This window comes from Pagrus major, chromosome 10 (assembly GCF_040436345.1).
Source record: "Pagrus major chromosome 10, Pma_NU_1.0".
Lineage (NCBI taxonomy): Eukaryota > Metazoa > Chordata > Actinopteri > Spariformes > Sparidae > Pagrus > Pagrus major.
In genome coordinates, this window is record NC_133224.1 from 9,258,476 (window position 1) to 9,274,630 (window position 16,155).

The following is a 16,155-nucleotide window of genomic DNA, read 5'->3' on the forward strand; positions in this document are numbered from 1 at the left end:
AGCTCCAGAAATGTTTTGTGGACTACGAAACTTCTCCTGACTTTCCATGGGCATGAGTATTGACTGAATTTTTATTTTTGGGTGAACTTATCCTTTAAAGAAGGGGTGGCCAAACGTTTTCCCTTGGAGGGCTAAAACTGAAACTTAATGGTGGGCCAAAAGCAAAAAATATTTTTTATTGTATCGATGCAAAATGGCACTTGGATCCCGTGATCACATGGGTCTCTCCATCCACCATGCTTAGATCATAAATAAATATTTAAAATGAGGGATCCCAAATATTTAAGCACTTCTACCTCACAAAAAAATGACAAACAGTCATTTAAAATATAAATATTTAAAAACGTTTTCATAAGAAACATCTGTCGGGCCAAATAAAACCTTACGGTGGACCAAATTTGGCCCACGGACCACACTTTGAACAGGCCTGCTTTAAAGGTATCAGGAAAAGATTAAGAGTAAGTCCTAAGAATTCAAATCATGCAACACGGTGAAAATGCTTCATCTCCAGTGAAACCTAAATTTAATTTAAGATCACAAGATTAGTGACGGTAAAAATAGAAGAAGTTCAGTATGCAACCACATGAAACGGAGGCCAAAGAGGAAAAAGAAAAGCTTCCTCACACCGCCGAATACCAACTGTTAGTAGAAGCAAAGAAAAAAGTGTATTCGCAAAACAGTAAGAAAGTTGGGCAGGTTATGTCAGTGAGGGATCCCAGACCAGAACACTTGAGCATGAAATAAAGCATAAGTAATGTCACCTGACACTGGAGTCTGTACGTCCTCACTTTACTGTAAGCAATGTAGTCTGTCTTTTTAATCCTGGTCTGTCTCATGGAACAGATGGAACAGATGTGCTGCTTTAATGAATGCTGCTGTATAAACAAGTCTCTGAAGGCACGAAAAAAGATGTTCACTACTCTATTTTTATTTCGACTGATCTAAATTAACGTTCCATTAACAAAATCTTCACCATCCAGTGGTCTGCTTTGTATTTGTCGGGGCATTGACAAGAGACATCAAGTGTTGTTTTAATACCAGGAAGCAAATTTCATAATATTTAAATGAACATCTACCAAATTTGCATGGGATGGCTCCGACAGTCCCCAGGCATCCTCTATGGGAAACCCTGGCTTTACAGAAAAACATGGTCATGGATAAGTATGGAAGTCCATTTGTGACTTTGGTAATAGTAGTTTGACAAACAAAAAAAAGACTTAGAAAAAAAATTAGTTAAAGGTTTTTGAATTGGCAGAATTGCCCCCCTGTCAAATTCATACTCCAAACAAATAGGGGGCAGTGTCACACCTGACAGCTAACTGCTGATAACTGTAGCTGCCGTTAGCTCAGTTAGCTGTGCAGCTAGTGGCCCTATTCATCGAGTAAAGGCACCTGTATGGTATGAATGTTAGTAAGTCAAGTGAATTTTATAGGAAATTGTTGATTATCAGGGATATGGGTTGACACATGCAAGTTAAATATAATGCCAAGCCATGTCAAAACTGTTATTTCTTGATTTTCTTGATTATTTTAAGTTAATTTAATAAATGTTTTGAACTAGGGGTGTGGAAATATTGTTACAGTCACTTTAACTAAGTAGAACTAGGTTTTTCACGGTAGAACTAACCGTGAAAAAATATATTGATATCTTGTTAACAATACACACATGATAATACCGTGTGAATAATCCAGTCAAGATGTGAAGCTGTTTATGCCTTTTCACGAGGAATTGAGTAGTTGAGTAGCCCTCGTTTGAACTTATATTCTTACATATAGCACCTTTAAGATTTTTAAAAAACATTTATTTGACAAACTGCTGTTTCTAATCCTTTTTACTGCATGCTACATGTTGGTAGATTCTTTACATTTACACAAGTCATTCTTTTTATTAATCATTCTTTAAAATACACCCAAATTACACACTATTATGTAAAAATAATAAACCTTATCTTAATTAATTATTTAGCTGCTGTCTCAGATAACAGACACTAGAGTAATAGATGGATGGATGCGAGTGCTGTTTTATTATTATTATTATTATTATTATTATTATCAGTAGTAGCATTGTGGGGACATTTCGAATATTATAGGTGGTAGTAGTAGTGGTATGGGATCAGGTAGGGGTACTTCCACTTATAAAATAAATAAAATAAATGGCAGGGGCTTCAAAGTAAAAGAAATGGCTAAATGCTACAAAAACACCGGGATTATCCTTTAACATCCCTTTAATTCCCGCCGTCTGCGTCTTGAAAACAGTCAGGAAATCAGCCAATCAGGCTCTGCCATGTTGGGACACTCCAGCCAATGGGAGCGCTCTGCCGGGATGAAAACTTGCATGGCTCGTGAGTGTGTAAGAACAATGAAGCGGGTATCATCTGCGTGGAAACAAAGTAAAACCCGCAAAGTTCATGAGGGGGCTTCCTCTGCTTTGGACGCGGGGGTCATGTCTCATCTGAACCGGGCGGACACCGCGGCGTGAAACCCGGCGTGGCGTGGAAACGAAGCCCCGCTGAATTTCTGTAAAAAAAACAAATGCCGGTGGTGCTGCGCTGCACGCACGCCTTCAGTCTGCGGGGGCCTAATTAAACCCCGCACATCTACCTCTCTCCTCCTGATGTCAAAACCATTTTGCATGCTGACTTCCGCCCCGCTTGGCTCCCTCCCCTCCCCTCCTCCCTCCCTCAGTCTGTCCGCATCAGCCGGCGAGCAGCTAATATGACAGGAGGATACAGTATCACGGCGAGCCCCGAAGAAGCTGACTTAAAAACTTCATTTGGAAAGTAGGCGGATGTCGTGTGCGGTCGATGTAGGTCGGAGACGGATTAGGGGAAACGGAGGAAGACGCCGCTGTGTTTTTTGATGCGATGGGATTTGCTACTTTCGCGTGAAGAGGCGGACCCACGAGACGCTGCGAGTTCAATATGCTGAAGCTGTCCCCGGTGTTTGTGTACTGTACGTGGAAGTACACAGACTGTTTTCTTCCAACTCGCAGGCCTGCGTGAGGATTTTTTTTTTTCAAACACAGCACCTTGATATGTACTTGTAGCTCACGGATACCTTACAGTAGAGCAGCTGCTGTTATTTTTATTGTTATTTTTTTTTTGGAGAAAGGGAATTCCTTCATATTTAGGGCTCGCATGTGCCTCGCGCTCCTAGCTTACTTGGTTTTCTTGCGTTAGCTTGTTTTTTTTGTTAAATTGGTAAAATTGGATATGGGGGTTTGGCGTGTGGCGCGCGGCGGTCACCCCTCTGAAGCAGCCAGTAAAGCCATTAGAGGCTATTAGAGTTGTTTTATTTGAACGGGGTCCTCTTTCAGAAGTAGTTTCAGGCTCGTCGGTGACCCACCATGAACTATTATCTCGTGGGTATTTTTCACGCTCCTGTGAGGTTTGGCGACAGCGATGACTGCTCGTGTTTTAGCCGCTAGCCGGTAGGTTTTGCAAACTGAGTCGGACTGCGGGATTTTTTTTTTTTTTTTTACATTTTATTTATTTATTTTTTTTAAAGTTGGTGCATTTTACAGGTGACACCACACATTTCTTACTCCAGTTTTTTTTTAAAAAAAAGACTTGATTATTTATTTATTTTTTTGACTATCATTATTTTCTGTCGGGATCCCCCCCCTCTCCTCCTCCTCCTCCTCCACCTCCTCCTCCTCCTCCTCCTCATCCCACGGATACCACAGACTAGATTTTCACCTCAGTTTTACCACCATGAGTAACATCCACAAGGTATTGAATGTATTGCTACGTGGACTCGTCATCTATGCGGTACTGGGCTTGGAGTGCACTTACTCGAATGATTCACCCAGCCAGCCATCTGATGCTGCAAACGTAGCCACCACAGGTAAGCCAGCGGCAGTCCATGTCGGATACAAGTGTCTCCAATTTATTTACGCATGTACCCCCCTCTCCTCTCCTCTCATCTCCTCTCCTCATCTCCTCTCCTCTCCCCATCTTCCTCTTGTTCCCTGTGGCTTTCTCGGGGGAAAGCCGAGGAAAGCCCTGCGCAGGAGGAGGGAGGGGGGGCTCACAAGGAAAGTGATGCATTTTATGTCGACATTCACCTTTTTTCCTCCCTCCTCCTCCTCCTCTTCTGTACATTGGCGAGGAATGCATGACATGACAGGAATGCAGACTGCGTCCTCACAAGAGGGCATGAGTATTTACCGTAATGGTGCCCTTCATGTTGTGGAGGGTAAACATGAGATGAATCCATGCATTATAGTATGCCAACAAAGGAAGCTCACCTAGATGCCCTGTGTTTACATGTGCTGACAGGAGGCCACAGGTGAACCCCCTCTGAAATTGTGCTATTGACATAACCTAACGAGAGGAGGATTTCCATCTATTTGCATCTGTTTTAACCAGCCAGTATTGATTAGTTGCTCATTTAACAGGCTGTTGTACATGCCAGGGGTCTTAGCTGAGGTGAATTAAGGCGCATCGAGGGGGAAAAATACATTTCACACGTTTGGTTATTTAACGGAGAAGTTTTGCATCTAGTTGAGGCTAATTTGCAGCCCGTGTCACTGGTTTTGGTTTAAAAAAGATTTGGCTTAAAGGTGCACGATGTAGTTGAAAAGAAATGCTTTTATGAACTCAGAGACGACCTGGGTGTAATTGAAAGCGATCATAGCCAAAGTTCAAACAATACTTAGGATAACTGATGGATATGTAACTTGAGCGGACGTTCATATTAATTTTTTTTTTTTTTTAAAAAGACGTTCTTGCTTATCTATTCTGACAATCCTGTGGAAATGTGTTTACGTTTGTGTATTAAGCCCTTTTGCTTCTCTTCCTGCACTGGACACTGTGTTAAAACTCTGCCGAGCTCCACACACAAGCTGGGATGTAAAGGAATAGTTTGACTTTTTTGGGAAATACAATACACGTACTTGCTTTCTTGGCTAAGACCAGTTTCCAGGCAACCAGAAGAAAGTCCAGGAGGCAACTGTTCCTAGCCAAGAAATAGTCCGACACAAAACGTCCTGTAGTACGTTGAACTGGTGTTTTAACACTTAGGCTTTTGGATCCATCAAACAAACAAGATATAATGTGATATTTAGAGAGCTTTAGAGGTGATGGTACATTGTCTGTTTCCGGTCTTTATGCTAAGCTAAAAGCTAACTGCAGCTCCAGACAGTACAGATATGAGAGTGGTATTGATCTTCTCGATCAATTCCCGGCATGAATTTGAATATATTTCAAAAGACGACTCATTAAAAAAAAAAAGAAATCTTATTGGAGCTTTCAGCTGCATCTCATGGCCTTCATCAGAGGTGAGGTTTGCTGGAAATGGTACGGAAGAAAATAAGCTCTATCCACTGTTGAAGGCCACCAAATGTGGCTGAAAGCTGCAGAAAATTTCCATTTCTAAGAATTTCTGTGTCACACTACAATTTCTAAGAGAAAGAATGAACCTTTAGGCTCAAACTACATCCTAGTTTGTGCATGTACAAGTGTGTCAATGAAACATTGACCTACAGCAGATAACCTTCACCCTGACAGGCAGATTATCAAGGACGGCTTAAACACGAGGTCACAAATGCAAATGTGACCATTCATAAGTGTAATCCTATGAAAGCAAATTTAAAAATGTTAATTTCAAGAGTTTGTTTTTTGGCTTTGTGCACACGTCTGTTTGCACATGTACCAAAAAAAGTTCTTTGTTGTACGGCTAATAATGACATGACTCAGTTAAGACAAACAAAGCCTTGTAAACGGAGGCCTATAGACTCATTTATGTATTCTTGTATATGCCTGCCATGTCTTTTAAGGCTGCTGGAGAAAGTAATAAACCTCGTCCCAGACAGCTGTTAAGCATTCATGACGGTCCATTTACAAGTGCTAAGCAGCTCCTGAAAATAAACCAGGGATTTACAATATATTGATTAATAAGGCAAAAGCACACTTTCCACAACAACACATCGACAGTGTAAAACTGGGCCAAGAGACGATGTCAGCGCCGTCTCCCTGCGAACAATGAAGTGTGGTGCAGATAGTGGTGACTTAATACAGTGTCAGTAAACATGACCGCAGCGTTACCCATTTCCCAAGCCGGCTCCCTGGAAAGGTCAGCTGCCTTTTCACTGGTCTTGGCGTCAGCAGAGGAAAACACAAGTCTGTGTGTGTGGTTGTGTGTGTGTTCATGTAGCTCCTGTATATGCAGAGTTTCCTTTCTAGATTAACAGCTGCCTCAGCGAAACTTGAATTGTGTTTGTGTTGCTACTTAAATGCCCTCAATCTTTGGTTTCTAAGATGTGATGTATGTATCACAAAGCTCCTTTAAAACAGTTTTGAAGGACGAATAACTCATTGTTGAAAAGTTGAATTCATAGCCAATAAAAAGCACCATTGCACCCAAGGGGTTTTGTGGCTGCAGCCTTAGCTGGCCTTGTGTGACCATTAGCTGACATTGGCTAGCGTTAGCTAACTTGAGGTTAGTCAACAAACGTGTTTGAATTTCCACTCCTGCTACTGTTTCTGTAGCTTAGCAATTTAACCAGATGCTAACTGTAGTTAAGCATGTAGCATTATCAATTTGCCACAGTGGCAGCTAGTCATCGAAAGTTAGATAGTTTGGCTTCAAACGCACGGTATGTAATTTGTCTCAATCAAAACAATGAAAACAACAGATGAAGTTGGGTCACATTGTGAAGTAGCATGGCATCATGGGAGTTGTTGTATTCATTGTTAAAGGTGCAATATGTAAGAATTATAGTTGAAATCAATTAAAAAATGATCAAAGAATCTGAAGAAATAACAGTTTTGACATTATGACAGTGTTGCAAAGATACCTAGAGAAGTTAGCATGCTAACCTGCTAGCTCTGATCCATCTCCGTCCAAAAAACCCGAACCCCCTCCCAGTTTCTGAACTCCTAACCAAGTTGGTTTTGAATTTGACAGGTGGTCAATTCTTACATATTGCACCTTTAAACATCCATCACTGCCAATGAAAATCTATCTGAGGTGACTTAAATGTTAACGGACGAGGTAATCTATTACATTTGTATTCATGTCATGTTTTGTCATGTTCGCCGACTTCTTTCCTCACTCTCCGATGTGTCATCTGATGTTTCCACAGAAATTATAGCAACAGGCGCCGTTAGCCTGAAAAAAATTACGGATTTTTCTGGACTTGAACATTCTTGAAAACATTTTGGATAATGATATGATAAGACACACAACTCAACAAAATATACAGCAAATGTCACGTTATTTTTAGACTTTAACTGACATTATTTGTGACTAGTACAACTAACTCCAAGATTTTTGCACCATCAGAAATTGTGTAACATTTCTTAGTCTTTGTTTGTCTTTGTGAATGACACGTAGGTATATTTGCACACACACGCGGACTCACATGTGTACATACTTAAGTTTGTGCCTGTAACTGCCACATACATGCATTAGTCATGGATTTCTTGTCATGGTAAATGAGGTTAGAGATGAAGCTTGTTGTTACTGAAGCAGTTGAGGGTTCAAAGCTGCCATTTAGCATGCTGTGAGTGGTCAGAGGGTGACACCTGGAGGGGGTTGGGTTTAACATTTGGTGGGTCAGGCAGCTCCCCTGTGATTTAGGATCTTCAAAAGGCCTGGCCAGACTGTAAGGGAAGCTGGAAGGTGATGGAGGATGATTATATAAGTGTACATTTGTTTTATATGAGCAGTTGTCAGCTTTGGTAGGAAGTTAGTCATGCCAGAGTTCCCTGTTATGTTAAGTTTGAATGCAAACAATGCTAAAGATTCATCCATGTGTAGATTATTGTTCTTTTTTTCTGACAGATAAAACTAACATCACAACTAGCTGTCATCATTATCTTTATCGAGGTCTAGAAGAGGTTTATAATTTAAAAATAGACATTTTTTTTCTCTTTCAGGAACTTCCTTTATCTCGGAAGAAAGACAAAGATGTCAGGCGCTGGAGTAGTAATTGATGTCGGTGCTGCAGATAACCAGTTGCACATGATTTGAATTGAATGTCACAGTGTAGAGTTGTTTTTGTGTTGGTGTTACACCCATTTTGCAGTCAGTTTGACATCTTTCAGGTCTTTGTTCCTCATTGTGGGCCTTTTACGCTGCAGAAGGTTCCTGGTTTATTCTGAATCTGCTTGCATGCACCGCAGTATGCATCAGATTGAGTGTTTTTTAAAAAAAAACATGGGCCAAATTCAGAGCAGATGTAAACAATAGGAATCATAAATCATCTCTATACGCCTTGAGAAAGAAAATGGGGATAGAAATTTAAGGCAATCAGCGAAAAAGATAAGACATTTGTTCAGGGGGATGTGAACGTGGTCTTCCCCTGTTTTAATGGCGGTGTGTTTTTAGCTTGTTTGGCGTTTCAACAAACAAAGCCCTTCCCTCTGGCGGCAAGGAACATCCAGTACTCTGCTGGATGATAGTTGTCTCAGATACAAGGCCCCCATTTAGCATAAGCTTTACATAACTTACAGATGCTGAAACTGGCTGCTGTGGTCTGAATTACACCGACTCGAATGTCGTAAAGAAAACATGAGTAGATCTTTCTCACATACTTCTTGTCATGTACTGTATTCCTCATGACTCCTATAACTCTCACTTCACTGAATATGTCTTTGTTTATGTAGCTAAATCAGAGTTGACAATGGCTATCTCTGATCAGAGCGACTGCATTGATGAAGAGATTTATTTGGAAAGAAGGTTTCAACATTTACCTATCTCACCAGTGCCTGCTTAAGTGCTGCAGGGAGCACAGGAATTTGCATTTTGTGATACTTCCGTCGCTGCTCTTCTATCAAACCAATACACACACGCTTGAGGGAAGCCAGGCTTTCTTGCTCACTGTGGTGCTGGAACCTCAGAGCCAGTTTTGGGTTCGCTCAGGGGGCTAAAAGTGACAGCGTGTCAGAGTGAACGTGGAGCGAGTCATAATGTCCTGGTTCTGTGGTGTACAGATCAGCAGGCAAAGTCATTTCCTCTCTAGAGCAGATTGCTCTTAAGGGTTCTTCATGTGTCAACAACAAAAAATGACTTTGTGAGTTAGAAGTTAAACTTTATTAAAACTCTGCAGCCATTCCTGTAACATATATGTGAAGTGAGCTACAGTACATGCTTTTAAAATATTAGCACATTTCATGACTTAAACTGACAAGTTTTTGCCTTAGAGGCTTTAATCATTTCTCCACAAAAATGCTGGAAACAAATGCAGTGTGTCCCAAAGGACAACGGAAAAACGTTTTTTTTTTGTTTTTTTTTAAGGAGCAATACCGCCAAACACTTGGACAGGGGGTTTGAAAAGCTGTCTGTTTCCTGTTTAAAGGTTCAATTTGTAAGAAAGTTGGTTTTGATGATCCATACTTTTAGCACCTTTAACGTCATTTTTCTTTCATGGACTGCACCGTTAATATTTTTGTGTCATCAACCTTATTTCAAACCACAGTGGGCAGCTGTTTTTTAGCAAAAAAGAAAAGAAGAAAAACCTCTGATGAACCCACTTTACACTACCTGCCTAACACCAGACTGCGGACAGGCAAAGTTAGCAGCTAGCTGGTGAATGTTAAGCTGCTAAAATGCCAGATATTTCCCTCAGGAGGTGGTGGAGACCAAAACAGAGCTACAAGAAAAGGATATATCTGGCTTTTAAGCTGCTAAAGGTTCACCAGCTAGTCGCTAACTTTGCCTGTCTGCTGTTTGGTATTGGGCAGGTACTGTACAGTGGGTTTATCAGAGGTTTTTAGGTTTTTTTTTTTGTTTTTTTTTGCTTAAAACAGCTGCTCCCCGTGGTTTGAAATGAGGTTGATGAACCAACATATTGAAGGCACAGTCAGAAACACGACTCCAAATGACTGATAATGATGCTTTGTATCTGCTTGATGGATGAAAGTGTCAACTGTCTGCTAAACATCTGCCTGTGTTGTGTTAGCTTGTCTCTGCGGCACCCAAGTGACCAAAAAATCCGTCTTTCAAAAGAGAGCCTGGGTCCAGTTATAGACCATTAATAATCTCAAAAGAAAGTCTGGCGTCGCATCGCCGCACTGATGCCTCTCAGTTGACTCGGAAAGTGGACAGCTGTTGCCCATCTCAATCAGAGGCTTTAGGGTCCGACCTAATGAAGCCGGTCACCAATCAGTACACACTCCCCTCCAGTGTATTTATAAAGCCACTGGTGATGTTTTCCATTTCCATTTTCCATCATGCTCCCTGTTGTGGCTGCTGCTGACCCAGTGCTGACATTGAAGCAGCGTGTTCAGAGTGTTTCTTAATATTACCGAGACCTGCCTGACATTCAGCTGGGCTCACCAGGGAGATAATGGGACTTTATTTAATGGTTTACCCCACTGTGCCCACGGTCACCAGCCTGGCGGAGAGCAGAGATTGAATTTGAAGCCGCTGAGACAATCAATGACCTGAATCAGTAACATGTAGGCATTGTTAAGGAGCTTTAAGGAGCTATTGTTCTTTTCTTCCCCTCGTCAAGATGCAACTATTTCTTTTAATACCTCCTCAGACATATCAACTAACGACAGTCACATCGTTTTTCCTTGAACACTGCATCACTGTTGCATAACTTAAAGGTCACGCTGAAACACATCCTTGTTTTACATTCTTGAATCTCTAATGCACAAGTTGTGGATAATTCATTCATAAGCAGGCAACACTAGCAGCCAGTAAGCTGATTCACTCATGCAGAAAGCGCCTCAGTAAGAGATGTAGGTCATGGTCCTCGGCTGTACAGTGTTTCCTGCTGCGAGTGGCCTACAGTAGCAGAACTGTTTGCTCTCACCCAGTCCATGGGGGGCTATTGTTGTCCTGCTTGACCACACTTGAAGGTGTTGATCCCTCAAGCTGTCACTTAGCAGGGTGAGCCCTTCATGATGGATATACACAAGTTGGCAAAACTACATGCAATCTTAAAAAAGCACAAAAATACTAACAGAGAGAAAAATAGTCTAGGTTCCCTTTTTTCTTTCTCACTTCCTCTGCATTTGGCTGTCAGGTAGAAACATAGCGCTAAAATGATTAGTAGATTAAGTGGTCACTATTTTGACAATTGTCCAAGTCATTTTTAAAGTAAAAATACTACACATTTTCTGTTTTTTAAGCTTCTAAAATGTGAGAATCTGCTCCTTTTCTCATTTTAAGATGTCATGGGTGCTTTCATGGACATTTTTCATTGATTTCTGACGACACAATGAATGATTTATTGAATCCCTAAAACAAAAAAGAAATACACTATTTTCACCCGCACACTTCTTCAGAATAAAAGGCTGATAGGGGGCACAGCCTCGTCCTGTTATGAGAGTGGCATCCTGCTGTGATAATACTCGACACCTTAACACAGGAAGAAGCCAATGCCATGCCCTTCACAGAGGCCTAAAATTGACGCTGCGGCTTCGTTGCTTTGCATGTCATTTCCTGGCTAATCACATGTATTCACTGAAGCGTTTGTTTTCTCAGCTGCTGCAAGCAGAATCTTTCATTTTATTCATTCTGAGGTTAAAGAGAGACCTAAAAAGGTTTAATGCAATCTGGTTTTGTTTTCCAGACCTGTGGAAGTCAGTTACTAAGAGTTAGAGTAGATGTTGAGCTGAACAGATTCACAATTTAGTGACAGGGCAGGCCAAGAGATGTTATGTCTACTTTCTAATTCAGCCAAATGGATCTCTCTCTCTCTTTCTGTCTCTTTCGTTCTCTCTCTCTATCTGTCTCTATCTCCCTACATATATATATGAATATATATATATATATATATATATATGAATGGTATTTAAAGTTAGATATGGGACGTAAGGAGCAGTCCCCTCTGATTTCAGGGACTTTCCCTTTGCAAAGGGCACGTGATGTGGTGGCCTGGGCAAGAGGGGCAGAGAGTGGTGTGGATTTCTTTGGTATGCTGTCCCCTCTCTTCAAACGTTCTTGCTCTCATAACAAAATAATATGCAAGTCGAGACCAAACATAACAGGGAGACTTGGATGCAAGTGTGACAAATGAAGAAAACAGTTTAAAAGAGCAGCATAAGGATGCATTCTCTTGATGCTTGTGAGATAATATATTCCAACTAACTTAAAGCTCATATGATCAATATTTTCATATTAACCGTATAACAATAACTACCAATACTAATAACTTTTGGTATGTGAAAGGAGTTGCTCATTGTGACGAACCTGCAACCGCATTTTAGCATCATTCAGTTTCTTGTTTTGGTTTTTCGGCCAGACTACTCCGCTGTTTTGGTTCACTCTGACTGCTTTCATTAGCATTGTTTCCAGATTTTTCAGCTAAAGCGCTCTAAAATTAATGCTACTTGTCCAGCACCAAACAGTACACAGTCAAAGTTAGCTACTAGCTTGTGAGCATTTAGCAGAAAGAATAAGAGAATTTGGCCTCAGGAGTTGGTTGAGACCAAAAACAGAGCTAAAAGAAGAAGACTATTGGATTTACAGTCATCAGGTTGCCAGAAACACCACTTCATGTGAATGCTAATGCTGCTTCTTACTTTAGCTGCTGTCAGCTAGTAAGCTCAGTTAGCAGCGCATCTAGCAATCGTATTAGTTGACTCTGTCTGGACTGGGAGTTTGGAGCGGTGGGGACTATCACTGTACAAAAGTGGCTAAGGACTAGCTGGTTAGCACGCTAATTTCAATAGAAATCTCCGCAACACAATACATAGATGTCTTATGACAAATAAGAATAAGTATTTGCAAAACTTTTATGTCTTCCCATTCTGTTGATAATTTTAGCAATTTTTTGTAATGTTTTAAACAAAAATACAAAATTCTTGCATATTGCACCTTTTTAAACAATGTTTTTTATTGATCACACCAGCTCTCCTAATGGATGTAAACTTGATATCTAACTATCAAGCAAACAAGCAGCTGAACTGTCCCCCCCCATGTCTTGGTTGGGTACCGTAAGGCCATGGTGAGTTCACTGCTAATCCGTCATAGTGCTGCTAACGGTAGCATGTCCGGACCAACAGGTGGGCCCTCAGGAGCCACTTGGCCTTTCCTTAATCTGTTCCAAACTGGGGCCAGGTTGTGTTACACATCAAAGGACCTGATAACAACAGAATGACTTTCATTTGCTTTCTTTTAGCAGCAAGTAGGTCAAAGGTCTAATGAAAGTTCAGGCCTTCTGATTTGTTTCTGCTCTGTTTCAATCAGAGACAAGAGCTTGCTATGTTGTAAGATGCAGGCAGTTGAAAAGCATATTGCTCGTAAGAAATGAAGCATGTTGACATTTTATCTTGGTGATGTTAATGCTCTGTATTGCGTCACTTTGTTCAGATTTAATTGGCCTCTTTATTTGGATACCACTCCACAAATTTCCTTTGCTATTGTCTGAAGTGTGCCGCTTATTCTTAGCTCCCAAACTGGCGTCCATATTTAGGAGCACCCAGTTTAAAAAAACATCAGAATCCTGTCAAGCAGGAAGGTAAAAGACATACACAGGAAGCTGGCAGACTGCCAAACCTACTGTCTGCTGTCAGCCACAGATCGTCAGACTGAGACATTCCCATGCTATCACAGTGACGGAAATGTCCAAAACCATTAAATCTATCTTTAAGTGCCACTTTTTGAAATAAAGCTAAGAACACGTGCCCACTGAGCACACAGAGATCGGCTTGTTTTGACAAATCTTGAAGCAGTAAAAGTTTGATCGTGCTGTTCTCGCTGTTCCTGTCCCTCACATCAATATGTTAAATCTTTTTCAAAGTCATGCAGAGGTCTGAGCTGTGGAGTGTGACAGCCCAGCAACGGATCCAACAAGATGTAAACGCTAGTAATAATAAATCTTCAACTTAGGTGACGAGCAGTTAAAGAAACAAAATACTGCACCTTACTCTTGCTGCTTGTTTTGAAGGCGCAGGTGTTTTAAGTTGTCATGCCACGAATGAGATTAGGCTTCTTTAACAACAATGTAGAATAGAATAACAGGAGCTGTATTGCTAATCAATGTTGTTTAACTCGGCTAATCTAAAATTTTAAGTCAGATCAAAGTCTCACATCGGTCAAATTGGATAAATGAAAATAAGGACTAAGGACACTCAAGCGTTTAATCTGTAAGAAGCAGACATGTCTATCTTAGCCCAGAACTCTGAATTTTTGATTTTGAATTTTGAGCAACCATATTTTTTCTGCCGTCTCTTAGGTCAAATTATAGGTCAAAATTTGATTATTGTCTGTGTATACTGACACTTTTTTCCAGTTTTCTACCGTTAGTTTACCCATTTGTATTCCCTAAAATGAAACTCCGCACTGGAAATGTTCAAAGAAGGAACTTCAAATTACATAATTGAAAATAAAGCTGAAATTATTCATGATTGAATTTCCCAATTACGTAGCCATCTGCTTGGAGGATTCAATTTATTACGGCTGTATTTTGCTTCTGTACACATCTGGTTTCCGTTTTTTGTAGCTATGTTTCCTTCTTTTATTTGTTTATCCACTTTGTGGCAAGGTCAGGGAACATGGGGTACCATTACCCTAAAAGAGATGCTTCTCAGAAGTCCAGTGGGAGAGTCTTAACCCTCAGTTTTCCTTTCCTGAGGCCATGACGGACACAAGGAACACTTAATCCCAGTTGGGGTTGTCCAGGCTGCATTTTCCACACGCTAGAAGAAATTATTTTTCCTGGTAATCACTGCTTACTACGTAATGGCTAATGCATGTTCTGTTCTCCTGATGCTTTTCATTGTTCATTGTTAACTTGAACAAGTCTAGCATGAGATCCCTTCCTCAGTCTCTGCTCCCTGTCTCACTTTCTATAGACATACAATCCATTAACCTTATATCCAGAGGACCATGTCGGAGACAGAGCGAGCTAATTAAACAAGTGCTTGGCCTCTTCTTATTTTTTTCATCCTCTCCTCCTGTTCTCCTTCCTCTGGCCAGCCGCATATATCACACGTCTCGTGTTCTGGGCTGTTATTGAAACATTCCTGGGACGCCTGGGCGCAAGGAGCGTCTCCTTTTCTGGAAGTTTTTAGATCAGACTCGGTGGGTCTTCACTCGTTTTGCTCTAGTTGCCCTCCCCACCCCTTTTAAGCTGTGGCCTAAGCAGAGGATTACTGGTGCCCTTTGAGGTGGTTTAGATGGGTAAAGGATACCCTGTTTGAGGGGAAGTGACTGGGTTCAACAGCCAGAGACAAAATTCTACCTTTTCCGACTCCATTACTTGAGTAAAATACTCCTGGTCAAATATTAGTCCAATACAAGGTAAATGCTGCAGGTTGCAGCGGCCTGGTGGGAGTCACATGGTTCGTGTGTGTGACGTGATGGGAACCCCATGATCAGTTTGCCAAAAGACAAAGCTGCTATGTTGTTATGCCACTGGCATGCTGGTCCTACTAGTGATTGTTTGTCTTCATGGACAGATTAAAAATAACAGTAAACAACCAGGATGAGGCAGATCATTACTGTGTGTTTTAAACTGGGGGACACGACCAAACTGAAGTGAAAGTGAAACTAAACGCTGCACAGAGAAATGTCTGTTGTGTTTCCTCTGTAGTATTTATCCATGCTAGATGTCCTGCTACTGACTCTTTATACGGTCATGCCTCTGCCACAGAAGGTTAAACATGCTGGTTACTAGTTACTACTACTACTAGTTATTTTGTGTCCCCACCCAAACGTAATATATATAATAGGATTGTCAGATGTAATAGTTTCCAAAGAAATTAATACTTAAGTAAGATACAGATACTTGAGAAAATATACTTAAAGGCACAATATGTCATTTCTGCCGCTAGGGTTCTCGTAAGTTTTGTGGGATCATGGGAGTTGTAGTCTTCATTATTAAACAACCACAATTGCTGATGAAATCTATCTGCATGAATCAGACGGAGGTAATGTTTTAAAGGTTTATTTACATCCTGCTCAGTCACCTTCACCAACTCCCCTCTTTCCAAATGAAACCTTGAACAAAATCCTGGATTTTCTCTGGACTCCAACATTGTTCGAAACATTTTTGATTATCTAAGTACGCAACTCAAAAAATATACAGCAAAAGTATAGTTTTGTTTTTTGACATCTTAATGCAGAAATGTTACATATTATATCCTTGAGGACAGAACTGAAGTAAATGTACTTTGCATTTCAAACAAACAGGTACCTGCCTGAAAAACTTGCAGCTCTTACTCCGCAGGGTACCCTTTTACGTAATCAGAA

The 16,155-nt window shown here is 40.8% G+C and overlaps 1 protein-coding gene across 1 annotated transcript in view; it reads left to right on the forward strand.

The window, feature by feature from the left end:
* Positions 1-3,589: 3,589 nt before the first annotated feature.
* The window catches only part of stim2b (stromal interaction molecule 2b), a 43,649-nt gene continuing 31,083 nt past the window's right edge, over positions 3,590-16,155 (forward strand). Inside the window, exon 1 of the mRNA XM_073474458.1 lies at positions 3,590-3,846. Coding sequence (XP_073330559.1) covers positions 3,714-3,846 — 133 coding nt within the window. The 5' untranslated portion in view covers positions 3,590-3,713. The remainder of the gene's footprint in view (positions 3,847-16,155) is intronic.